Source organism: Pongo abelii, chromosome 16 (assembly GCF_028885655.2).
Source record: "Pongo abelii isolate AG06213 chromosome 16, NHGRI_mPonAbe1-v2.0_pri, whole genome shotgun sequence".
Classification (NCBI taxonomy): domain Eukaryota; kingdom Metazoa; phylum Chordata; class Mammalia; order Primates; family Hominidae; genus Pongo; species Pongo abelii.
Window position 1 is genome coordinate 75,792,522 of NC_072001.2, and position 25,842 is coordinate 75,818,363.

General features: G+C 37.7%; 1 protein-coding gene across 2 annotated transcripts in view; it reads left to right on the forward strand.

Annotated features, from left to right (window-relative positions):
- Window positions 1-22,439, forward strand: part of ARIH1 (ariadne RBR E3 ubiquitin protein ligase 1) — a 112,300-nt gene extending 89,861 nt beyond the window's left edge. For both annotated transcript variants that reach the window (XM_024232444.3, XM_002825635.6), the window contains 7 exons: window positions 2,485-2,527; window positions 3,034-3,105; window positions 6,087-6,217; window positions 8,021-8,078; window positions 16,621-16,881; window positions 17,964-18,076; window positions 19,096-22,439. In XM_024232444.3, coding sequence (XP_024088212.1) covers window positions 2,485-2,527; window positions 3,034-3,105; window positions 6,087-6,217; window positions 8,021-8,078; window positions 16,621-16,881; window positions 17,964-18,076; window positions 19,096-19,180 — 763 coding nt within the window. In that variant the 3' untranslated portion in view covers window positions 19,181-22,439. The remainder of the gene's footprint in view (window positions 1-2,484; window positions 2,528-3,033; window positions 3,106-6,086; window positions 6,218-8,020; window positions 8,079-16,620; window positions 16,882-17,963; window positions 18,077-19,095) is intronic.
- Window positions 22,440-25,842: the final 3,403 nt, after the last annotated feature.

Sequence of the window (25,842 nt, forward strand, 5' to 3'; positions counted from 1 at the left end):
TTTCCAAAGTGGATAGGCTGAAAATTTTTCAAATTTTTGACTTCTTATTTCCTTTTGATGAACAGTTTATCTCTAGGTCATTCATCTCTTCTTGCATTTTCTATAAACATTCAAGAGAAGCTAAGCTGCATCTTCAACACTTTGCTTAGTAATTTCCTCAACCAGATACTCAGTTTCATTTCTACCTTCCACAAAACAATTCAGCCAACTTCTTTGCCACTTTATAGCAAGGATGGCCTTTCCTCTAGTTTCTAACAGCATGTTCCTCATTTTCATCTGAGACCTCATCATAATGGCCTTTACTGTCCGTATTTCTAACAACATTTTGTTCATGGCCATTTATTTAGGTTTTCTCTATGATTGAGGCATTCCCCGCACTTCTGTCTTTCTGAATCCTCACCAGAATTACCCTTAACAATTCAGTTCATTCACAGTGATCTATGCTTTTTCTAGCTTGCACTTCCAAGCTCTTCCAGCCTCTATTAATACCTAGTTTCAAATCGGCTTTCACATTTTTGGTTTTGTTAGAACGGCACCCTCACTTCTTGGTACCATTTTCTGTCTTAATGTTCAGGCTTTTATAACAAAAGACCATAAACTGGGTGGCTTCTAAACAACGTAAATTTATTTCTTACAGTTCTTAAGGGTGAGAAGTCCAAGATCAAGGTGCCAAAAGATTTGTTGTCTGGCGAGGGCCCGCTTTTCTGGTTCATAGATGGTGCCTACTTGCTGGGTCCTCATGGTGGAAAGGACAAGGCAGCTATCTGGGCCCTTTTTTTTTTTTTTAAAAAAGGATGCCAATTCCATTCACCTCCTAAAGCTCCACATCCTAATACTGTCACATTGGTTATTAAGTTTTAACATACACATTTTAGGGGGACACAAACATTTATATCCTGCTAGAAGTTAAGATGATTTTCTGTTCCTTTGAGGGTCTTGAGGAGTAAGAAGCCAATGAAGTCAAGGGGCTCTAGACCCAGCAAATAGATTTTTTGTTTTGTTTTGTTTTGAGAGAGGGTCTCACTCCATCACCCAGGCTGGAGTGCAGTGGCATAATCTCGCACTGTAACCTTTGCTTCCCAGGGTCAAGTGATTCTTGTGCCTCTCACGTAGCTGGGATTACAGGCGTGTGCCACCACGCCTGGCTAATTTTTATTTATTTATTTATTTGTTTATTTATTTATTTATTTTTAACAGAGACAGCATTTCACCTTGTTGGCCAGGCTGGTCTTAAACTCCTGGCCTCAAGTAATCCACCTGCCTCGGCCCTCCCTAAGTGCTGGGATTACAGGTGAGAAGCACCATGGCCAGCCAGATATTTTTTTTGCTGGGGGGTGGTTTGGAGGGGGAAATATTTTATTGGTATTCCATAACTTTCTTTTTTTCCTCCAAACATCTATAGAATTACACTTAACACATCATTAATAATAAATATTTCCAAAAAGAGCAGGTAAGCTCACAGAGATTTAAATATGTGTAAAATACATACTGTTTTGATAAAGATTATGCATTGTTATTTTAGAGAAAAGGTGGATAATACCTACTTTCCAATGTATTTTTAGCGTGACACATTTCAAACAAAAGTATAGAGAATACAGCAGTGAATACCTTTATAGCTACAATCCAGCTAAATCAAAATTAGTATTTTGTTTTTCTTCATTAAGAGATAAAACATGACACATATATTTGAAGCTCTTTGGTTCCTTGCTCCTTCCCATTCCCCATCTTTCTTTTCAGAAATAACCATTTATCTTAACCTGATTTAAATCAATAGTAGTTTGTTTCTCTCTTTAGCAAAGGACTTTTTGCCATTCGTAAATTACTTACTTAGCTAATTAATCTGTCATTTTATTATTTTTTTCTTAAGCATTTGTGTTTGTTAATTATACTTCTTTTACAAATGTATATGTCATGAGCTTAGAAAACAAAAGTGAATTACCGATTAATACATGTTTAGTAAGTATTTAGTCTTTTTGTTTTATACCTTGCCCAGTACCATTTCCCTCTACAGGGCTGAGGTTCATTTGTTTAAATAATGCAAAGATGTGACCTATTTGCTTCCCATATATTGTTTACTGTGTATTAGTACTAAATTATATAAGTAACCTACAAAGTCAGCCTTTTATTCTTCATTTAGGGTGTTAAGTAAAAGATTAAAAATGCACTGATAAAGCATGGGTTGAAACTTCTCAATATAGTCTGAGGCACCTTAGCAACAATTATTATGAAATTGTCATCAAAGCGTGTCTTCATGCTTATAGTCATTCTTCATTTCACACATATTGAGTACCCACTATGTGCTAGTTCTACTACTAAATTCTAGGTAATTAACTGTAAAACAGGCATGGGTTCTCTCCTTGTATTTGCCAGTCACTAGAAACTAGTGACAATACTGTGGAACTATAAGGCATGAAATGATTGGCTTATTTACTTACTTACAGTAGGTAGGCCTTAATTCTATTAACTATTTGTGTCACTTTACAGCTTTAACTGTGGAGAAAATTGGCATGATCCTGTTAAATGTAAGGTGAGTTTGTCTGACATTTCAATTTTTAAATAATGTAATGGCACACTTCTAAGACTTAGTGACTAAAAATCATAGCTGATGATTTTGTTATCTATCGGCAGATTTTTTTTTTTATCCTTTTAATTTCGGATGATCATTACATGTATTCAAAGGTAATTCCTTAGGATAAGTCAAGTCAGTTCCTGATTATTATTAGGATAACCAAGGCTAAGGCACCTCTTTGTCAGGCTTTGTAGTAATTAGGGGAATACACACCTTGTAGTTGGGCTTCTCTTCAAGCTCTAGGTTCCCCACTCAGCTTCTGCCAAGGAAAATCCTGCTTTGGTTGATTTTATATGTACTGGACATTGTAGCTATGGGATTTCTCTGGCTTAAGAGGATGGGAGCCTAGTGATAATCTTATTCATTGGCTTTTACATTTAAGCTTGACTATAGTTAAGTGCTAAAGTAATTTGCTATTTTTAAAAGTCTTTTGTTGTATCCTAACAGTTGTTATTTTCAAACAGTGGTTAAAGAAATGGATTAAAAAGTGTGATGATGACAGTGAAACCTCCAATTGGATTGCAGCCAACACAAAGGTTGGTGTTTTCCTTCAGTAACTCTTGGTAATAAAAATGATAAGGATTGGTGCTTTGGCATCAGCAAAAGCAATAAGGTGACCTTCTTACGGGCTTTGTTTCATCTTTTTCTCCATTGAGTGTTTTTTTTTTTTTCCAGAATGTTTGCCTGTTATTTCCTTTTTCTCTTTGAGTTGATTTTAGAGTATTGAGTACTGTACTACAGTATCCACAGTTTTCTGCCTTAGGTTTCTTCTACTGGAAAAAAAATTAGTGTTCTATAGAGGAAAAAGATGATAATTTTTCAAGTGTGGGATTTGTGCTTGGCTGCCATTTAGTATACAAATGTATTGGAGTTTACTCCGCCTAGCTTGGTTCTATTAGGCTAATTTACATTTTTGTTTCTAATTTTTTGTTTTGAAGTACGTTGCTCTTGATACTAGTTTCAAAATTCAGTTTCAAAATTCACTTTCTTAACCCCAGACAAATGTCTTACAAGTGTTTAAATCTTGAGTACCCTTCTCCTCGATCACTAATGAGCAAGCATTTGAATGTCAACTGTGTACCCAGCTAGTCTTTTAATACAAAGTCGTATTATCCATCCTTTTTGTAATTCAGTCCAATCCTATCCACATAGTGAGTGACTTGGGTAATGAATGGTAGGATGGTTCATGGGCTCTTCATTTTTAATATTATTTTGTACATGTAAAGATGATGCTTTAAAGAATGCTGAGTTGTTTGACCCATAGTGTATAAAGCTATCTTTGAACTGTTCCCTCACTTATCACAGGACAATGAGAGTAAGAAGTGTGTAAACAATGAAGGCCGACACAGGTTGTCTGTGTGTGTTTAAGTATACATCTTACTTATATATAAAACGTGAATATACATTTCTGTCTCCCAGAAAGTAGTGAAACAGTGAGTCTTGCCACATAAAACAAATGCCCAAGTCTTTAAGGAATATATGGTAGAAATTAATATTTTTTGTTCCCTCCAAAACCATCATGATAAGCATAACTCATGTTAATCAAAGAAAACCTTACTATAAATATACTGTAATGTCAGAAAGTGGTTACTTGTTTTGTTACTAAAAAAAAATTCTTAGCCAAGCATTCTTTTTTTGAAAATTGAAGATTTTCCCACAAGAAATGTTCCTTACGTCCCGGAATTCTTTAATGTGCTCTGAAAAACTAATATTTAGAATAAGGCAATTATATTTTCACTAAATTGTTTAATTAAATGGTAGCCTTTTTTCTACATCTAGAGACATTCCTACTTGTAAGCCCCAAAGACGTTTAAAGTAGGGAGTACAGGCTTGAATATGTTTGGCTTAGTTTAGATTGTAGATTACCAAGGAAGAATGGCAATTTGTAAAGCAAATTTAGCTACTCAGTATTTTTGAGAGAAAACTGAAGAGTTTTTCTCTTGAGGTTTTAGAAGCTTTTAAGATTATTAGCTCCCTAAACAGATATGCATATTGTCAGTGATATCCTAACATTTTGGAGGTTTAATACTATTAGGTTAATTATAACCAAGAAATGTAGAATGTAGAATGAAGCATATTTTATGCCTGAAATTTGCTTGTTTGGAAAAATGTAAAATTTCTTATGTGGGTGATTTCAAAAATTTGATTTGAAATATATAATTAAAAAATTGCTATATTGGCCTATTTTAAATTGCTATCATTGATGAGCAGCATAGTCAATTTCACAAGGCCAAATTGTGCAAATACTAATATAGTGGGTGATCCCTCCTTGGGGGAGTTACAAACCTCAATCACAAATGCAAAAACAAAAAATCCGTAGGCCTACAGAGCAGTAATTTTGGCTTACTAGCAACCAAGAATATGATATGAGGCCAGGTGCAGTGGCTCACACCTGTAATCCTGACACTTTGGGAGGCCAAGGTAGGCAGATTGCTTGAGCTTGAGAGATTGAGACCAACCTCGGCAACATGGTGAAACCGCACCTCAACAAAAAATTCAAAAATTAGCCGAGCATTGTGGCATGCACCTGTAGTCCCACTACTTGGGAGACCGAGGCGGGAGGATGACCTGAGCCCTTGAGGTCAAAGCTGCAGTGAGCCGTGATTGCACTGCTGCACTCCAATCTGGGCGACAGTGAGACCCTGTCTCAAAAAGAAAAAGAAAATGATTTGGACTTGGAAAAAACAGTCTAACATGATCTCTGTAGCATACTTGTTAAGGAGTACAATGAAAAGAATTTAAAACATGGGTATTTGGTAGGAGAAAGTTGGAAAATCCAGTAGCCACAAAATGAATTTACCAATCAAGGTCTGATTTCCTAGTTACCTGACATTGAAGTCAGATTGCTTGGATTTGGATCCTGACTTGACTTATGTGACCTTGGACTAGCTTCTTTATAATTTTTCTCTCCCTTAGTTTATTCATCTGACAAATGGAAATAGGAATAGGACCACTATAAGAATTATGAGTTGATGCATATAAAACACTGAGAACAGTACATGGGATGTGGGAAGTACTCAATTATTTCTAGATGACACTAGAGTATAGCATATTTATATGAATAGAATGCTTTTATCTCCTATAGTACTATTATTACTATATATATGACTAAAAGTACTTAAAATGATTTGTCTCTCAACCCTACTTAAAAAGAAATCCTTGGAAGGCTGAAGTGGGAAAATCACTTGACTCCAGAAGTTTAAGGCTTTAGTGACCTATGATTGGGCCTCTGAATAGCCACTGCACTACAGCCTGGGCAACGTAGTAAGACTCTGTTTCTAAGTTTAAAAAAACAAGTTCTTAAATTGTTGTATGTCTTAAAAGCCAGTGGTAATAATAGTAACAGCTCATTTTAAATAGTGCTTAAGTGTTCAACACTGTTTTAAGTGCTTTATATGTATTAACCACAATAAATAAAATGTTTAAAAACAAACCAAATCTAGAACTGGCTTTTCCTTAATGTTAGTAATGCAACCTAGTGTAGCATTGACACCAACTTTATAGTTTCTCTTCATAGGAATGTCCCAAATGCCATGTCACAATTGAGAAGGATGGTGGTTGTAATCACATGGTCTGTCGTAACCAGAATTGTAAAGCAGAGTTTTGCTGGGTGTGTCTTGGCCCATGGGAACCACATGGATCTGCCTGGTAGGTTGGGGAAATTAAGGGAAGAATGTGTTTACATAAGTATGTGCCATGTATTATGAATAACATTTCTACCTCATAGATATCACCATCTAACTTGCAAGCTAAATAAATACATAGTGTGTGATTAATGTTATAAGTATATGCAAGACATAGAGGGATTAGATATATTTCATAAAGGAGGTAACAATTGAGATGAACTTTAAGGGGACCAAGAGTTCATTAGTTATAAAAGTAGTAGGAAAAACATTTAGGGCAAAAGTTGCAACATGAGCAAAGGTAGAATGTTGTGAAAATACATGACTTTTTCAGAGAATAACTGTATTATCAAATATGCCTCTCTAGGCCAAAATTGAAAACTCAGATGCTGTTGGCAAAACCCAACCTTGCAGGGATTTTACCCTGCATATCATTAGACATTATGGAATGCTTTAAAGCCTTGCTAAAAGGCTTTGTTATATTTTTTCTTTAAATAAGCGCATATATATATATATATATATTGCTTTCCTTGTTTTATTGATGACTTACTTGAACTAATACAAGAATCTTGGGCCAGGCACGGTGGCTCACACCTGTAATCCCGGCACTTTGGGAGGCCGAGGTGGGTGGATCACCTGAGGTCGGGAGTTCGAGACCAGCCTGACCAACATGGAGAAACCCCGTCTCTACTAAAAATAGAAAATTAGCCAGGTGTGGTGGCACAAGCATGTAATCCCAGCTACTCGGGAGGCTGAGGCAGGAGAATCGCTTGAACTCGGGAGGTGGAGATTGCAGTGAACCAAGATCGCCCCATTGCACTCCAGCCGGGGCAACAAGAGCGAAACTCTGTCTCCAAAAAAAAAAAAAAAAAAAAGAATCTTACACAGCATATGAAGCAGTTTTCTCACTGGTTAAGGGCATAAGCCTCAATTGGGTGACAAGCAAAAGTTTAAGCTCTGAAACTCTGTAGTTATGTGACCTTAAATATGTTTCCCATCCTCTCTAAATTTTATTCTTCATCTTCTCAATGAAGAAAATAATGCATATTTCATAAAATGTTTAAGGGATTAAATGTGTTAGTACATTTAAAGTCCTTAGCCAAGTGCATGGTATATAGTAAGCACTCAAGAAATAGCTGCTCCCATAATGTAGGCTCCCATAACTGAGGTATAGTAACCACTCCAGGGGAAGTGCAAGTCTTACTCATCTGTGCTGTGAGCTGACCTCTTTGGGTATGTTTTCCCCTTCCCACCATTCTGTATATCATGCAGTTTTAAATGACTCTGAAAAACCATAATAGCAAAGCACATAGCACAGCATCTGTTATGGTAGGTTGTCAACTGTTGGTTCTGTGTGGTTTATAAAAGAGCAGATAAGGTGAATAATCCTGGAATATTAGAAATACTTGGCTTAAGTAACAGATGGCCTAAGAGATAAGATTATCTCTTTTTCAAAAAGTTGAGTTAGGAATTCAGACAACAGTCAATAAATGTTCTAGAAGGACAGTGTTTTCTAATAATGATAGGTGAGCTGATTTGAAATGGACTGCCTCAGGAGGTGGGGAATTTCCTATCACTGGATAGAGAACTAATTTATTATAGAGAGGATTCAAACACTAGATAGGGTTAGAAAAGTTCCTTTCAGCCTGCTAATTCTGTCATTATAGCTGTAGAACCCTGGGTGTTTTAACATCTCGATTTCTCTGTTATAAAAGATAACGTTGGTGTTAGATAATCTGTAAATCCAGGTTAAAATTCTGTGATTATTTTTTTTTCCTTTTCATTGATTTTTTTTTTTCTTTGTGGAATCCTCTTTATTTACTTGAAGGTACAACTGTAACCGCTATAATGAGGATGATGCAAAGGCAGCAAGAGATGCACAGGAGGTAAGTATATGTATAACAGGACAATAGTTGACTAAGAATGCACATTGTATATTCATATTCATTAGAGAATAATTTTTTTTTTTTTTTTTTTGAGACAGTGTCTCGCTTTGTCGCCCAGGCTGGAGTATAGTGGCATGATCTCAGCTCACTGCAACCTCCACCTCCTGGGTTCAAGTGATTCTCCTGCCTCAGCCTCCTGAGTAGCTGGGATTACAGGTGCGCGCCACCACACCCTGCTAATTTTTGTATTTTTAGTAGTCAGTCTAATCTCGAACTCCTGACCTCGTGATCCACTGGCCTCGGCCCCCCAAAGTGCTGGGATTACAGGCGTGAGCCACCACGCCCAGCCCAGGGAATAATTGAGTAGAACTTTTCAATTCTGAAGGATTTGTGAAAGACATTCCAGTAAATATTGGATATCTATTTACATTTAGAAAGGGAATCTTATCCAAAATATTTATCAAGAACATTCTTATAGTAAGTTTATTTTCTTTTCATTAATGTAGTCACATAACACATTTTAGCTTTTGGTAGAGTCTTGCTTTCAAGATCCCTCCTACCCCAAGAAGAACAGTAGCGAACAGTATTTGTTAAATGGCCATGGTGCTATTTATAGGCAATATCTTACTTACTTAAATTTTTTTTAAACCTTTTTGTTCATCAGGAAGCTCTGATGATTATAGGTGAGCTGATTTGGAATGGAGTGTCTCAGGAGCTGAGAAATTCCCTATTGCTAGGTAGGGAAATGACCCACTGTTATAGAAGGGATCCAAACACTAGGTGTGGATTAGATTCTAAAGCACTTTTCATTCCTTTCAGTCTGGTGATTTTATTGTAATTGTAGAACCCTAGAATTTAATAGTTCCTACATTCACCCATTCCATATTGAAATTCCCCAGTTGTCCCAGAAATATTCTTTTCAAATGATTTTCCTAGCCAGGATACAATCTAAAACATGGTTTGCATCTGTTTCTTATTTACTTGTTAACATATCTTCAAAATGTATTTCTAATAAAAGTATCATATATAGAAATGAGTATTTATGTAACCTAGTCTGTCATATTGCTAGAAGTGAAAGTTTTGTCTTTCCCTTTTTAAAAAGACTGGGAAATTCGGCCGGGCTTGGTGGCTCACACCTGTAATCCCCACACTTTGGGAGGCCGAGGCAGGCGGATCACCTGAGGTCAGGAGTTCCAGACCAGCCTGGCCAACATGGTGAAACCCTGTCTCTACTAAAAATACAAAAATTAGCTGGGCATGGTGGCTTGCACTTGTAATCCCAGCTACTCAGGAGGCTGAGGCAAGAGAATCGCTTGAACCCAGGAGGTGGAGGTTGCAGTGAGCCACGATTTCACCACTGTACTCCAGAGTGAGACTCCGTCTCTAAATAAATAAATAAATAATAAAATGACTGGGAAATTATATTTTGTAACTATAAATGATGTTTCACAGACCTTCACAATGTTTGGGTCCATTTAAGGGGAAAAAATCCGTACAAATTCCAATATTGGTTTAAATTATATTTATTATAATATTATTTAAATATGTATAAACAAAAACCAGCTATAAATTCTTATGCTCTTGCACAATTCTACAGCCAAACCAAGAGAGCCACAAAATCAGTGAAACTCAAGTAAATGTTAATTTGGTAGATACTGTTGTTGGGATTTTAAAAATGTATTATTACTGTACTGTTAAATATGAGATAACTTGTTCTCCCACCAATTTTCTTTTCTTTCTTAAATGATGTCCCTTAAGTCATATCCCACTAACTTCCTATATATTTCTATATTTCCAACATTAATTTTTATGATGCATTACTTGATTTGCCCAGAATGTATTATGGATATATGTTCTTATCACCTTTTTTTCTCCATTAACCTGATGTGGTTATTTAGCCAGATATGCTGTTTATCAACAAAGAAAATATATGTGGGTTATCCTTGACCTCACCTGATCTTTGTTTGGATGCCGGTAGAATCCCTTTCTGAGATCTATAGGAAGGGTGGGTTATGTGCATAGCTTTTGAGCCAGAGTTTAATGTTTAGATTCTAGATACTAAAATAGATTATTTTTCTGTTTCACATCTGTTGAATTAAACTAGAATCTTCTATAACTGTGGGAGTACAAAGAAAGATTTCCTATCACTCCATTGGTTGGTTGGTTGATTGACTAATTGATTGGGAGCCACGCCTCCCTGAAAGGATCGCACCATTGCATGCCTCTCTGGCCTCCTCATCTCTCCCCACTCCCAAGCTCTTGGCCTAGCATTTACTGGGAGTTGTAGTCTGAAAAATTACTAGAAGGTTGACACATATTCAAAAGATCCTTGATCGTACCTTGACTGCCCTGCAAAAGATGTACCTGTGTTATAGAAAATTGTTGACTCATTATATTGTACCACAGTGCCGACAGTTGTGGATATTTGAATCTTCTTGTCCTCTAGACTAGGGTCAGCAAACTTTTTCTGTGAAGAATCAGATGGTATATATTTTTAGCTTTGTGTACTACATAATCTCTGTTGTGACGGCTCAACTCTGCCTCTGCCCTTATAATGCAAAAGCAGCCATAGACTTAAATGAATAGGTATAACTGTTCCAAGTAAATTTTATTTACTGGCTGGGCATGATGGCTCAAACCTGTAATCTTAGTGCTTTGGGAGGCCAAGGCCAAGGATCACTTGAGGCCAGGAGTTCAAGACCACCCTAAGCAACATAGTAAGACCCCCCCGCCCCTGCCCATCTCTACAAAAAAAAAAAACAAAGAAGGTTTTAAAATTAGCCATGCATGTTGGTGTGTGTCTATAGTCTCAGCTATTTGGGAGCTGAGGTGGGAGAATTGTTTGAGCTCAGGAGTTCCAGGCTGCAGTGAGCCATGATCACGCCACCCCTCTTTAGCCTGGATGGCAGAGACCCTATCTCAGAACAAAAAACAACAAAGAAAGCAAAACAGTTTTATTTACAAAGACAGGTGGCAGCTGGATTTGTCATGCAGGCCAGAGTTCGTATATCCCTGTTCTAAGCAGTCAAGTTTGTTGTCTTTTCGCCGCTCCCCAAACTGTTTTCAGGTCACTGATTACATTTCTTATTCCAGATTCTGGCATTTGATTGGAGAATTTGTCTTGATCAGGCTCAGTGGCTCACGCCTGCAATCCTAGCACTTTGGGATGCTGAGGCGAGAGGATTGAGTGCAGGAGTTTGAGATCAGACTGGGCAACAACTGAGACCCTGTCTCTACAAAAAATTTATTAAAAATTAGCCAGGTATGGTAGTGAACGCCGGCTGAGGTGGGAGGATCACTTGAGCCTGGGAAGACTTCAGTGAGCCATGGTTGTGCCACTGCACTCTAGCCCAAGCAACAGAGCAAGACCCTGTCTCAAAAAAAAAAAAAAAAAAAAAAAAAAAAGTCTGATTAGCAGTGATGGTATGGGTTTTCTTTTTTCATGTTGAATTTTAGTGAGAAGCAGTTTCAGAATTCTTAGATTAAATCAAGTCCCATAACATCATACATGTCAATATGGTAAGTGAGGGTTTTCATTTCATTTGGGGAATTTGACAGGCTTGAAAATATTAGTACTTTAGGGGAAGATAAAATGCCAAGCAGATTTTCCACATATTTCAGATTGGCATAATTTTCCTGTGCATAAGCATTGGTTTGATACTTACCTGACTCTTGAAATAACATGGCTGTGGTTTTGTTGTTTTTTCATTGAGATGAGGGTCTCGCAGTGGCATGGTCATAGCTCACTGTAGCCTTGAACTCCTGGGCCCAAGTGGTCCTCCTGCCTCAACCTCCCCATTAGCTGGAACTAGAGGCAGCTTGAGGTGTGCACCACCGCGCCCAACTTATGTTGGTTTTTTGAAGTGTTTCATTGTTGTATAATGCTGGATCATGTGTTTAGCTAATTATGTGGCTCAGAATTAGTATTTCTAAGCAAGGGACCAACCATAGGGCCAAGTAGTATCTGTTATGTAGGCTTTAAAACATGGGGAGAGAAAGAGGAGGTAAGGATAAAGGAAAAGAACATGTGTGTGTTAAGAACCCCTTTGATAGGGGCCGGGCGCGGTGGCTCATGCCTGTAATCCTAGCACTTTGGGAGGCCGAGGCGGGCAGATCACAAGGTCAGGAGATGGAGACCATCCTGGCTAACACAGTGAAACCCGTCTCTACTAAAAATACAAAAAATTAGCTGGGCGTGGTGGCGGGCGCGTGTAGTCCCAGCTACTCCAGAGGCTGAGGCAGGAGAGTGGCATGAACCCGGGAGGCAGAGCTTGTGGTGAGCCGAGATCGCGCCACTGCACTCCAGCCTGGGTGACAGAGCGAGACTCTGTCTCAAAAAAAAAAAAAACAAAAACCCTTTGATAGTGGTTGCATGTAGTAAGCATTTATTAATCGTTTTCTGCAAATCAGGTATTGGAAATACTTTATCTTTTTAAAAGTCCGTTCCCTCTAGAGATTTATGGTATAATGGTAGAGGCCTCATATGAATAATTATATATTATAATGTAATAATACAAAACAGATCTAAACTAGATACATTGTTGCTTTGATAACAATATACTTTACATATCTCTAAAGACAGACTCTTTTTACATAACTGTAATACCATTACAGTTGACTCTTGAACAATTCAGGGGTTAGGGACACTAACCCACCCTACCTCCGCAATGGAAAATCCACATACCACTTTTGATTTTCCCAAAACTTACCTGTTTTAATAGCCTACTGTTGACCAGAAGCGTTACCGATAACATAGTCAATTAACACATATTTTGTATGTTACTTGTTTTATTACACTGTGTGCTTTTTTTTTTCTTTTTTTGAGACGGAGTTTGCTCTTGTTACTCAGGCTGGAGTGCCAGTGGCAGGTCTCAGCTCACTGCAACTTCCACCTCCCCAGTTCAAGCGATTCTTCTGCCTCAGCCTCCCAAGTAGTTGGGATTACAGGCATGCGCCACCACGCCTGGCTTATTTTTTTGTATTTTTAGTAGAGACGGGGTTTCACCATGTTGGTCAGGCTGGTCTCGAACTCCTGACCTCAGGTGATCCACCCACCTCAGCCTCCCATAATACTGGCATTACAGGCGTGAGCCACTGTGCCTGGCATATGCTGTGTTCTTAACAATGAAGTATGCTAGGAAAAAAGTTATTTTAAAAAATTGTAAAGAAGAGAAAATGTGTTTACTTTTTATTAAATAGAAGTGGATCAGCAGGGCCCAGTGGCTCACACCTGTAATCCCAGCACTTTGGGAGGCTGAGGTGGGCAGATCGCCTGAGGTTGGGAGTTTGAGACCAGCCTGGCCAACATGGTGAAACCCCATCTCTACTAAAAATACAAAAATTAGCTGGGCATGGTAGCAGGCGCCTGTAATCCGAGCTACTTGGGAAGATGAGGCAGGAGAATCGCTTGAACCCAGGAGGCGGAGGTCGCAGAGAGCCTAGATCGCACCATTGCACTCTAGCCTGTGTGACAGAGCGAGACTCCATCTCAAAAAAAAAAAAAAAAAAAAAAAAAGCGGATCATCATAAAGTTCTTCATGTTGAGTAGGCTGAGGAGGAAAGAAAATACAGGAGGGCTTGGTTTTGCTGTATCTCAGGTGGCAGAGGTAGAGGAAGTCAAACGGGATTCAGGAGATGCAGGCACACTTGGTGTAACTTTACAGGAAAACCTTATGAACTGTTTTGCATTTTCGTTTCTCTAAAAATGTTCTGTATAGTAACAATCCTCCTTCCATTTGCTTTAGTTTCAGTGCTGGTATAATAGAAGGGTCCATTCATAAAAGAAGTCCAAAGCAGTCTTAAGTAATCAGAACCCTTCTGCCAAATTGTCTAATGTCAATTTATTTTCTGGCACTGCTTCTTTAGCGTTTTCTTCCTCATCATCTGGCACTGGTTTGGAAGCAGCTCATCTCCATCAAGTGGTCTTTTAATTCCTCTGGTGTGGTGTCTGTTAGCTAACCCTTCACCTTCCACCTTTTCTTTGCCATATCCACAGTCTCTTTCATGATTTCCTTGATGGGCTCTGTTGTAGATACTGCGAAGTCATGCGCAACATCTGGACACAGTTTTCTCTACCAGGAGTTTATTGTTTCGGGCTTGATGATGCCACGGTTTTTTCCATAACAACGATGACGTCTTCAGTGGTGCTCTCCTTCCAGACTTCCATGATGTTCTGTCAGGGTTCTCTTCGATAGCATTGACAGTCCTTTCCAGAGTACCATGTGCATCTTTATGTTTGTTTACATTTCTCTCAATGTGAATGGTACCATATACAGTCTATAAGAGTTTGTGTGCATAAGTTTTGATAAATCTCAACTTTTTGTTAATAGATTTATGTATATTTTATGGTAGTAAATGATAAGATAGGCTACATATGTCTTTATGCATTCATGACAACTCTTTTTCTTAATTTTGGTTTGTCCGCAAGTGTTTTCAAATTGTTGGCAAACCTCCAAAACATATTTCAATATATTTATTGAAAAAAATCCACATATAAGTGGACTTACAGTTTAATCCTGTGTTGTTCAAGGGTCAACTGTATATGTTTTAAAGCAATACTCTGTTGGTATCAACCATCTATTGTTCAAATATCCCCAGTTATCTTAAATTTTGCTTTTTTTTTGTTTTTTGGTGTGTTTTCTTTTTTTGAGGTGGAGTCTCGTTCTCTCCCCCAGGCTGGAGTGCAGTGGTGCGACTCGGCAATTCTCCTGCCTCAGCCTCCCAAGCAGATGGGATTACAGGCACATGCCACCATGCCCAGCTAATTTTTTGTATTTTAGTAGATACCGGGTTTCACCGTGTTGCCCAGGCTGGCTCAAACTCCTGAGCTCAGGCAATCCACCCGCCTCAGCCTCCCAAAGTGCTAGGATTACAGGCATGAGCCATCACACCCGGCCTATCTTAAATTTTCTTTTATAGTTGGTTCAAATTGGGATCCACATAGGTCCACAAATTGGATTTAATTGATATCTCTTGAGTCTCCTCTACCTGTTGTTCCTTCTCTTCCCCCCTCCTTGCTTGTTTTTCTTTGTTGAAGAAACTAGATCATGTTGTCCTGTAGAGTTTCCCACATTATGGATTTTGCTGGTTGCAACTGCATGGTGTCATTTAATAGGTTCTTCTATCCCTGCATTTTCTGAAACTGGTGATTAATTCAGAAACTTGATCAAATTCAGATTCAGTGGTTGGGGGGAAACCCAGAATACTTAATTGATTATACTTTCTATTGTATTATGTCAGGAGTTACATGGTATGTAGTTGCCTCTGTAGTTTTCTACTTAAAAATATCTCTGCTTTTTGCTTGTTTTACATCGTGTGGCGTACTGTAGAACAGTGCCATCCAATAGAACATTTTTGTAATGATGTAAATTTTCTTTATCACCAGTGTCTAATTTGGTAGTCACTAACCACATGTAACTATTGAGCAATGAGGAACTGAATTTTTAGTTTCTTAAATTGAATTTTAAGTAGTCAGGTGTGGCTTGTGGCTACTGTATTGGAAAGTACAATTAATAGGACATTTCTCAAGAGTATTAAATAACAAAAGTAGCAGTAGATGTCTATTCCTGATTTTAGCCTAGATCACAGTACTGTTTCATCAGTAAATCAGCTTTTTAAAATTATTAATATTTTTAATGGACAAATCATAATTATACACATTTATGGAGTACAGTGGAATGTTTTGAAATATGTAAACAATGCAATGATTAAATCAAACGAATTGTTGTATTGCCTTGCCTTAACATTTTTATGGTGAGACATTTGAAATGATACTTATTTTAAAATATATATTATTATTGACTATATTCACCCTGCTGTGCAATAAATCTCAAAACTTACTCATCCAGTCTATCTGAAACTTTGTACTCTTTGGTCACCAACTCCCCATTCTCTCCCTTCCTACCCCTTTATCCCCCCAAGCCTCTGGTAACCGTCATTATACTCTGTATGTCTGTGAGTTCAACTTTTTTAGTTTCTACATATAAGCGAGATCATGTAGTATTTCTTTTCTGTGCCTGGCTTATTTCACTTAGTGTAATGTCCTCCAGGTTCATCCATGTTGTCACAACAGAATTCCTTTTTTGAGGCTGAGTACTTGTGTGTGTGTGTACATATATGACGTTTTCTTTCTGTGTTCATCCATCGATGGACACTTACATGGATTCCATGTCGTGGCTATTGTGAATAATGCTGCAGTGAATATGAGAGTACAGAGATGCCTTTGACATACTGATTTCAGTTCCTTTTCATATATACACAGTAGTGGGATTGCTGGATTCTGTGGTAGTTTTGTTTTCAGTTTTTTCAGGAACCTCCCCATACCATTTTCCATAATGGCTATACTAATTTACATTCCCATCAACAATGTATCAAGAGTTTCCTTCTTTCTTTATCTTTGCCGAGACTTATCTTTCATATTTTTGATAAAAACCATTCTAACAGGTGTGAAGTGATACCTCATTATGGTTTTAATTTGATAATCAGCTTTTATATACAGTTTATGTGTTATAATTATATCACCCAATTTTTCTTAATGGGACAGCGATCTAGGGCAGCCCTGCAGAGGTACCTGTTCTACTGTAATCGCTATATGAACCACATGCAGAGCCTGCGCTTTGAGCACAAACTATATGCTCAGGTGAAACAGAAAATGGAGGAGATGCAACAGCACAACATGTCCTGGATTGAGGTGCAGTTCCTGAAGAAAGCAGTTGATGTCCTCTGCCAGTGTCGTGCCACACTCATGTACACTTATGTCTTCGCTTTCTACCTCAAAAAGAATAACCAGTCCATTATCTTTGAGGTAGGAGTAGTTCTGGGTGAAGAAAAAGCCCACCTTGTGTCATAGGACTACCTGATCTTTCATATATAAGATACAGAGTTTTCAGGGTTCTTGTTTGTTCAGAACATGTAGGTAGACAAATGTATTTATTACAAAGATACAAGAAATTTCTATTTCTTGTCCTAAATTATATTCAGATCGATGTGGTTTAGCCAGCTAGTGATTAGGTATGCAGGTTCTGGAGTCAGCCCTAGATTTTAATCTTTACTTCATTATATTTTAGCTCTGTTGATTTGGAGCCAATTCCTTAACCTATTGTTTCTCCATTTTAAAGTGAGGATAGTACCCTTCTAGGTTGTTATGAGGTTTAAGTGAGACAATTTGTGTTTTATGTGAGACAATTTGTGTTAATTGCTATACAGCACCTGGAATATCATAAGTTATCAATAAAAGCCTTTATTCAGGCTAAACTGACCCTGCAATATTAGAAGTTAATGTGGTGGTTATCTTTAGTGGAGAAGTAATGACTAAAAAGCCAGCTTTTAGCAGTAAAGGTTTTCTCAAGTAAAGATGCTCATTTAAAATTGATGCATAAAACATTGGTATCTATATATGACTAAACAATAAGACTGACTAGCAGATGGGACTTCAGTTGGGTAACAGGTACAAAACTAGCCATAGTGGTAAAGGATGATACAATTTGAATCTTCCATACAGTGTTCTCTTATAAGAAATAAGTACAGCCAGATGTAAGCAATAATAGGTTTCTATTTTTTCTCGTTTCCCTTTGAGTTTTCAGCAAAGAGCAGCTCTCAGAACGAGAAGATTCCAAAAGACATTTTAAATCCTTTCAAATGGTCTTCAGTATTCTTCCAAAAGTAATGGGTGAAATCTTTCGTCCTTTTAACATTTAAAAAATTGTTCTGGAAAAGAACAAACAAGTTATTAGAGATGAAAGCCATAGAGCTTTATAGGTGCAGTTAAACCACCTATGAAAGTTACAGAATGAGTGTTGAGATCAGTCTGTAGTCAACAAAACAGTGAAAATGGTTTATCTTTTAGCTTTATTTTGAAGCCAAAATTTGCTTTTATTCTTCTTACAGAATAACCAAGCAGATCTAGAGAATGCCACAGAGGTGCTCTCGGGCTACCTTGAACGAGATATTTCCCAAGATTCTCTGCAGGATATAAAGCAGAAAGTACAAGACAAGTACAGGTAATTTTTTTTTTTAAACTGTTGAATAAAACTTTCTGCCAGTGATGATCCTTAGTGGTAAAGTTCAGTGATAGTGAAACTGGGTTTAGCATATCCAGCAACTGAGCTGTTGCCATGTTTCTCACAGATTGTTTCTGTCCGTTGGGCACTAAATTGCAGGTAGTAGTCCTGGTGAAGCATACATAGAGGAGGAATTCAGCCATTTATTCTATTGGCTAATTCCACTTCTGTTCAATTATTTAGTTGCTACCTTGCAAGGAAGAAAGAACCCAAAAAGGCCAAGTGGCCTTTAGGATGAGAGTGAGAATTGAATGTTGGTCTTAGCCTGAGAATCCTATGTATGGGTCATGGCTATTCACAAATGAGCTATGGAAACTTACTTTTTAGAGTTTTTATTATATATATATATATATTTTTTTAATCTAAGGAGATACTTGTCCTAGGAGTCGATTTTTCAAGATGTGCCGCCTCTTAAGCTAGAGATGCAAAATGTTTTATTTCTCAGCATGAAGCTTTTTCTCCCAAAGTGACAAATGCTAGTGTCTTTTGAAAGTTGTAGGAAACTTGGGGAGTTTGGAAGACTTGGAGATTTAGTCCTAACCGATATCTTCCCTTCCCTTAGCCAATTTTAGCTACCATATTGTGTTTACAGTACTTTTACAGTTGACAAAGATTTTAAGGACGTGAATAAAGAACCCATGAAATTATTTCTGAACCTGTTTATCTGCAGAACTGTGGGATTGAATTATGATTTCTAAGGTCCATCAGAACTTGTAACACTTCATTGCTTTAAAATTAATTCCCATGGAATCATGGCTTTCAGAAAATACCATTTTAATATTAGAAGCAGTTTGATGTGTCTGTACATCTAGACCTGAACATGTGCCTATTAAAATAAAAAATAGGTGCTTGGTTCCGAGTCTGGATAAACTATAGGGATGCCTTAAAAATAAGTAAATGCCTCTTTTTTTATTATTAGAGGCTGACAACAAGTTTTTTTTTTTTCTCTTTGATTACAGATACTGTGAGAGTCGACGAAGGGTTTTGTTACAGCATGTGCATGAAGGCTATGAAAAAGATCTGTGGGAGTACATTGAGGACTGAGAATGGCCCTGCATAAAATGAACTCTGAAAACTTTACCATCTAGAGTGCTCATGCAATTAAAACAAAACAAACACAAACAAGGAGGCACTAAGCCTATTCTGACACCGCTGGTCTGTAGTACCAGAATTGTTTTGTTAACGGAAAGTTTAAGTAAATTATATTGTAATAAAAGGTAGATAAACCATTGTACAACAGTATTCTAGGCCGCCAACAAAAGTGTGACAGACACACTAAAAGCCCTCCAACTTTAACTTGTAACGTAGCTTCATTCTCAAAGCTGACTCCTTTTTTCTTTTTCTTTTTCCTTTTCCTGAGTGTAGTACAGTTAAAATTTCAAACAGCTCCTTGACACTGCTTTTCATGTTCAAACCAGCCATTTTGTTGTACTTTGGTAAAGGACCTCTTCCCCTTCCTCCCCTACACATACAGATACACCCACACACAGACTGACTCTCTTTCTCTCATACCCCAAAGTCATGAGTGAATGATGCTTAGTTCCTTGTAAAGAAAATCTTGGGATGGGGAAGGGGTAGGCAGCAAGAGGATTCAACAAACAAAAAACATAAAAACTTTGTATATGACTTTTAAAACAAGAGGACAACACAGTATTTTTCAAAATTGTATATAGCGCATATGCATGGACAAAGCAAGCGTGGCACGTGTTTGCATAATGTTTAATTACAAAAAAAATATTTATTCTTTAAAAATCTTCAAGATTATGTCTATTTGCTGTGCATTTTCTTTCAGTTTGCTTATCTTTCCCGGGTTGGGGTTGGGATAAAGGTGTGTTGGTTTAGCACCTCTGGAAGACCTATCTAGAGCTCTTTCACTTTCCTGAGTTTATTTTGCTCTTTCTGGTGGTGTATGTCTGTTGCCGGCCACGGGCCTCATGCCTTGAATTCCTGCTCTTGATCAGGGACAAGGGAGGTCAAGCTCTGACTAATGCCATGACCTGATTAAGGGCTACAGCAGGGAGCTTTGTTGCTACAGCTCATGAATTAACCTGTCCCAACCTAATCCCCCTCCATGGCATCATGCCTCTACCCAAGCCTTTGTGTGCCCATGTTATGCACACAGCTGTAGGCATTCTTAAGTTCCCTGTTGCATCCAATGGAAGCATTTTAAAATTTCTTTTACTTTTTGGTTTTCCTTTAATTGCTGCTTTTCAGATTTTAGTTATGGCTCGTCTGCTCACCCCTTCTCTACGTTAGGGTGTCAAAGAGAATGTTTTGCTTTAAATATAAATAGCCATTCATTTAGTCTCAGATTGTGAATTTAAAATGGCGGATACCGAAATTGCTTGTGTGTGTTGCTGTGGGTTTGGTTTGAAGGCAAACACCCCTAGAACATGATATTCCCATCTAGTGCATTTAAATAGAAATCACTGAGTTTGCTGCTTTTTTATTGTCAGCAGATAGAATTAATAATGCATTTTAGCTGTGATGTCCATTTTTATGAAATTCCTACTAAGAGCTATGTTAAAAGTAAAGGATGGTGGTGGTTGTATTAACTATATACCTGTTTAGGCCATTCTGGCTGTGGTATTTTTCAATAGGTCAGCATCCGTAAATCTGTCAGTTTTATACAGGAGTGCAGAGTGAACTAGGCAACTAGATTAAGAGGTCTAAATATGAAATACCAGTTGAGGCTGAGGACCTCTTTGTCTTCCTTTAAATGTCTTGTGCCTAGGGAGTGTTTACCATTTGTGAGGCAGCTTTGTCTGCTCTTATACTGTACATCCTATTACTCCATTGGGAAGTAGGTTCACTTTCCTCTGGCCTTTTGCCTAAGTTAGGCTTTGCTGAATCAACCCTACTTTTCCTTTTAGAAAAGGTTGTTACAGGAGATGTACTGGCAACTATTCTTTTCCCATCAAAAATCAGTGAATGTTTGCTGAGTATAAATGCTGCTTCCTTAAACCACTTGTCGCTTTAGGATCAACTTTACCTGTACCTTTTCTCCTTTCCTCCCTTGCCACCTCAGGTGCAAATCTGAACTCAGTGTCTGCTTCTTCCATTTTCTCGTCTCCCTCCCCTCTTCCCCCATTATCCATATGACATTATTTTACTTCAAATGACAGCATCAATCTTAAAAAGACATACATTAAAACTAAGGAGATTTTTTTAAAGAAAGCCTGAGTAAGTTCCTTTCCCTGGTAACTTTGAAAAGCAGTCAGAGTTGCTATATAGATACATGTGGCTCCTTTAAAATGCTTTGTGTATGTGTGGTGTTTAAAAAAAAAATCTTACCAGTTAACTTTGCAGTGTCTAGGTTTGAGTGTCATAAATCCACGTGTTCCTGTTGCAACAAATACCCAAAAATTGTGTGTGCACTTCCTAATACCAGTCTTCGCCCATGGAGGAACAGTGCTTTTTAGAGATGCTTTCTATTTCAATGTTGGCATACTGCCTGAGGGTATTGCAGTTGTGGGTGCATTCCCTAATTTGTATGATCAAGATGAACTGGCCCTTTTCTACCAAGCTTTTAACAGATACCACCATATTTGACAGAATTCCCAGAGTGAATTTTAATGTTGTTAGTAGATTAAGTGCCCGCAGCTGGGATAGGCAAGCCATGACAGCTTCCCTGTTTCACCTACATAAGTCTTATCTGAGGGATCTATTCACAGTAAGCACCAAGGTCTCCATGTCTTGAGGTCAGTTTCATTGTCTTTTAAAAAGTGCATGCTTCATTTGAACAATTCATTCAGCAGCAGATGGACTTTCAGTGATTTAAAATAAAATTTTGATCCAAAGCTCAGGACACAAACCACAGTGGTAAAATTGAGTAGCATATAATATCAGACTAAATTATCTGTAATTTTCCACAACTCAGATTGTATGTGTTTTATGTGTGTTTAAATAAATATGTTAGATACACATGTGTATACATACACACATATACAACAGATCCAAGACTGGCTGACTTCATTTGAAATGGTTGAATCTGCTGTGTAATAAAGTGGTTCAACCATGATTAGGAACTGAAATTTAGTAGAAGAGGGAAAAGGAGTTAATGTAACAAATTATTTTAGCTACAAACCCCGGTAATAGAGCACTTGGGGGATGGGATGGGGTGGGTTGGTGAGACAATCAGATTGGTAAATTGATTAAATGCTCCTAACCCTGTAATTTTGTGCATAGAGCACCCTGTGCTGTGGAAATAACTGTTCTTAGATTTCATTGTAACTGGACTGTTCAGGTTGCCCAGAGGGAAAGAACATTCCTAATTCTAATAAAATAAACTTTTATTTTGTTATTCCATTAGTTACTTATGTTTATTTTTATAGTTAAAAAATGACTAAAGGTGGCTAATAGCCACCTGTATTATGTGCCTTATTCACTGTTCCCACTTAATATAAAATGTCAAAATTTGGTTGTTTCTTTGCAGGGAACTGTGAATGAGCCCATTCCCCCAACATTTAACTTAGTTAATGAAGCTTTCAGAGCATTTTCTGAAAGTTTTCCAATTTCTGCATCTCAAATATTGAATTTAAATTGTTTGTGTTGTAACAGCGATACAAAAATGCTCAATAGCTCTTTGAATGCCACTTTTTTTTAAAGAAAATACTTTAAAAGTCATTCTTAGCTAACCTCAAAACTCCTTTACATTACTTTCATTTTAGCTCACTCTTAAAGCTGATACTGTTATATAGGGATGAAGGGAGAGTTTTCTTAAAGAAGGTCCCAAAGTTGAAGATCGTTTGTCATTGATACTCTGGCCAAGTCCAGGTTTTAGGACAATTTAATTTACTCTTATTTGGATCTGTAATTATGGGAGTTTATCACTTTTCCTCTTCAAAGCACTTCAACTTACTGTCTAAAACAAGTGGAGAAGAATTTGCCCTTTTTTATAAAGGAGGAAGATAAGGCTCACGGAGGTTAAATAACTCACTCAATTTTTCATTTCCTTCTACCTGAAACTTAACATCATACTACCTCTTTGTATCATATTTTGTTATTCTGGTCTCAGAATGACCTAGTATTCTGTACCAGGGAAGGTAGTTCTTAACTATATTGTACTTTTAAACCACATTAAAGACTATTACAAATGCCTGTCACTGCTACTGTTAGAGGTTGCTCTATACTATCTCTGATCTTTCATTTGTTGCAGTTTGCAACACGGTAGTTGAGAATAAATGGTTTAGTATGATTTGCTTAATAGTGCCCAAGTAATTTGCAGTTGTTTAGTTATTCAAATGAATTTCCATTGTAAAGAATTTTGGATAGTCTGCAGGAAATTGTTACAGGATGCACAGAACATCCCATGTCCATTGGATCTCAGCCTTTGAGGCTTTAAAAAGATGATAAGCAGTGAGTTTTATGAGAAAATTTTGGTTCCTTCAGAAACAGGAAAATATGTGGGCCCCTCAGATTTTTCATACATCTTTGGGGATAAAGTTGGTTATATCTGGTTTATTTTAGGGATTTTGCTTCTGTAGTTACCCAAGATCAAATAGCCAACTCAGAAATAATTGGATACCAATCAAATAGTGCCTACCAGGGGAGTAAACAGACAACTCTTAGGTTTTTAGTTTTTGCTTCTGTGTGAAGTTAAGTCCAATTTTTAAGGCAACTATTATTGACCTTTCTCTAGGTAGTAGCATTTAGGATGGGAAAAAATAATATGAGATATGTGCAAAAAGCAGTTTTTAGGCTATCATTTATTTAGGGCCACAGATATGCTTATTTAGGACTATTTTCAGGGTAGGAGCCAGTTAAAGTTGGTAAATCAGTCACACATTGATACGTAGCAGCCCTATCAATGCCACAACAACCTTATTACCATAGTAATTCAGGGGTCTCAAGTAATCCAGGAGTCTCAAACTGAAATGTCAACAAGAGCCAAGTAAATATTTTAGAAATAGACTACCCTGGACTAGATGGGCTCTGAGAAGAGCCTGTGAAATCCAGACTTCATGTGAATTCTCTTAATTAAATGTGGGCCAAAGAAAACCCGGCCATGGGCAGTTTTTTTCCCAGCTTCTACTAGTCTTGGCTTGCAACAATGCCACTGTCCATCTGGCATTACCTAGACCAGTGATACTTAAACTTGTCTGCGAATTGGAATCACTGAGAAGCTTTAAAAAATATTAGTGCCTGAGTGTTACCTTATGGAGATTATGATTTAATTGCTTTGGGTAGGCATCAGTAATTTTTGTAAAGCCCTTTCCGCATTCTCACCCCTAATTCCAGTCAGTGATTCTCACATGCAGACTAGGTTGAGATCCTTGATCTAGACTGCCTTCTATAGTTGCAAAAAGAGAATATAAGCGAGCAACTCCAGATCATAAGGGACAAAATGATTCAAGGCAAATTGACTGGCTCAGAATGGGGCCTCACTGGAGGCCCTAGTTGAGTGGGTTTCGTGGAATGGTGCCTCCCAAGGGTCTGGGTGTGCAGTGCCCAATTTGGTTTTTTGTTGTTTTCTGGTAAGTGGTCCACCTTGGAGAAAATCACAAAACTAAAAGTCTTACCAAGAAGTAGAACTGACAAGCAGCCATGTTGATTTCCAGTACATTCTCTTACCAAGGGGGAGAAATCTATCTAGGGAAAATAATACAGAGTCTGAGCAAAGGAAGTTGAGTGGTTATAAGCAAAACTGTCATTAAAGCTATTTGCGTCGTCTGCACAATTCCATGAGCACTTAGAGTTTACAAGTTTCTCACGTCTATCATTCTTTTGATAATCTTGTATTTTTATTTCAAGTGTGGTATAGTAGTAAGAATATTGGTATTTCTCAGCCATAGATTTCCCTTTTGTAAAATGGGAATACTAATAGGAACTGTAATTTGTTGAGTGCTTTTTGCCAGATGCCTTACTTTTTGTCTGTATCTTCTAAGCAGCCCTAAAGCAAAATGGGCATTGTTACCCTATTTTTATGAGGAAAGACTCATATACTACTAACTTACTCAAAAGTTACACATTGAGTGTATAACAGGGCCATGCTTGTCTGATTCCATATGTTATGCTGTTGTCTGTTACATAGGAATATTGTGAGGATCAAAGAACATGTGAAAACAAAACCTAGTTATAATAATAAGCACACCAGTGCTAACTTGGGCAAAAGATAAGGATACAGAGCTGTCTCAGAGACTCCCAAAGGCAGGATGAGATTGGGAACTAGAAAACCATTTTGGACCCCTAAAGTGGTATTGTCTGCCATCTGTACATCATTCTCTTACAGCTCTTACTGCTGCTTTTCCTGTCAGTTACCCCATAGCTCTAGGTATTACATGTTTACTGTTCCTGACACATGTAGAGAGAACCAATCAGATCCATGGGGCAGGATCATCAATACAAACATGGGTGTTGAGAGCTTAACTCAATCGGGAAGGAGATCTTGGAGATCATAGTTCACTGGGTTCACATCATGGAAATTGTCTGACAAAACTGAAATACCCTGAAGTTTTAATTTTTTAAATATATGTAATGAATTGGTATATAGTAGATACTTGTGGCTACTTACTATTTACTAAATGGTTTGTTTCCATCTCGTTTATTTTTATTTTTTATTTTTTTAAGAGACAGTCTTGCTATGTTGCCCAGGCTGGACTTGAACTCCTAGGCTCAGCCAACCCCTTCTGCCTCAGCCTCCTGTGTAGCTGGGATCGTAGGCATGTGCCACTGCTCCTAGCTCTTCCATCTCAATCTTATGATGT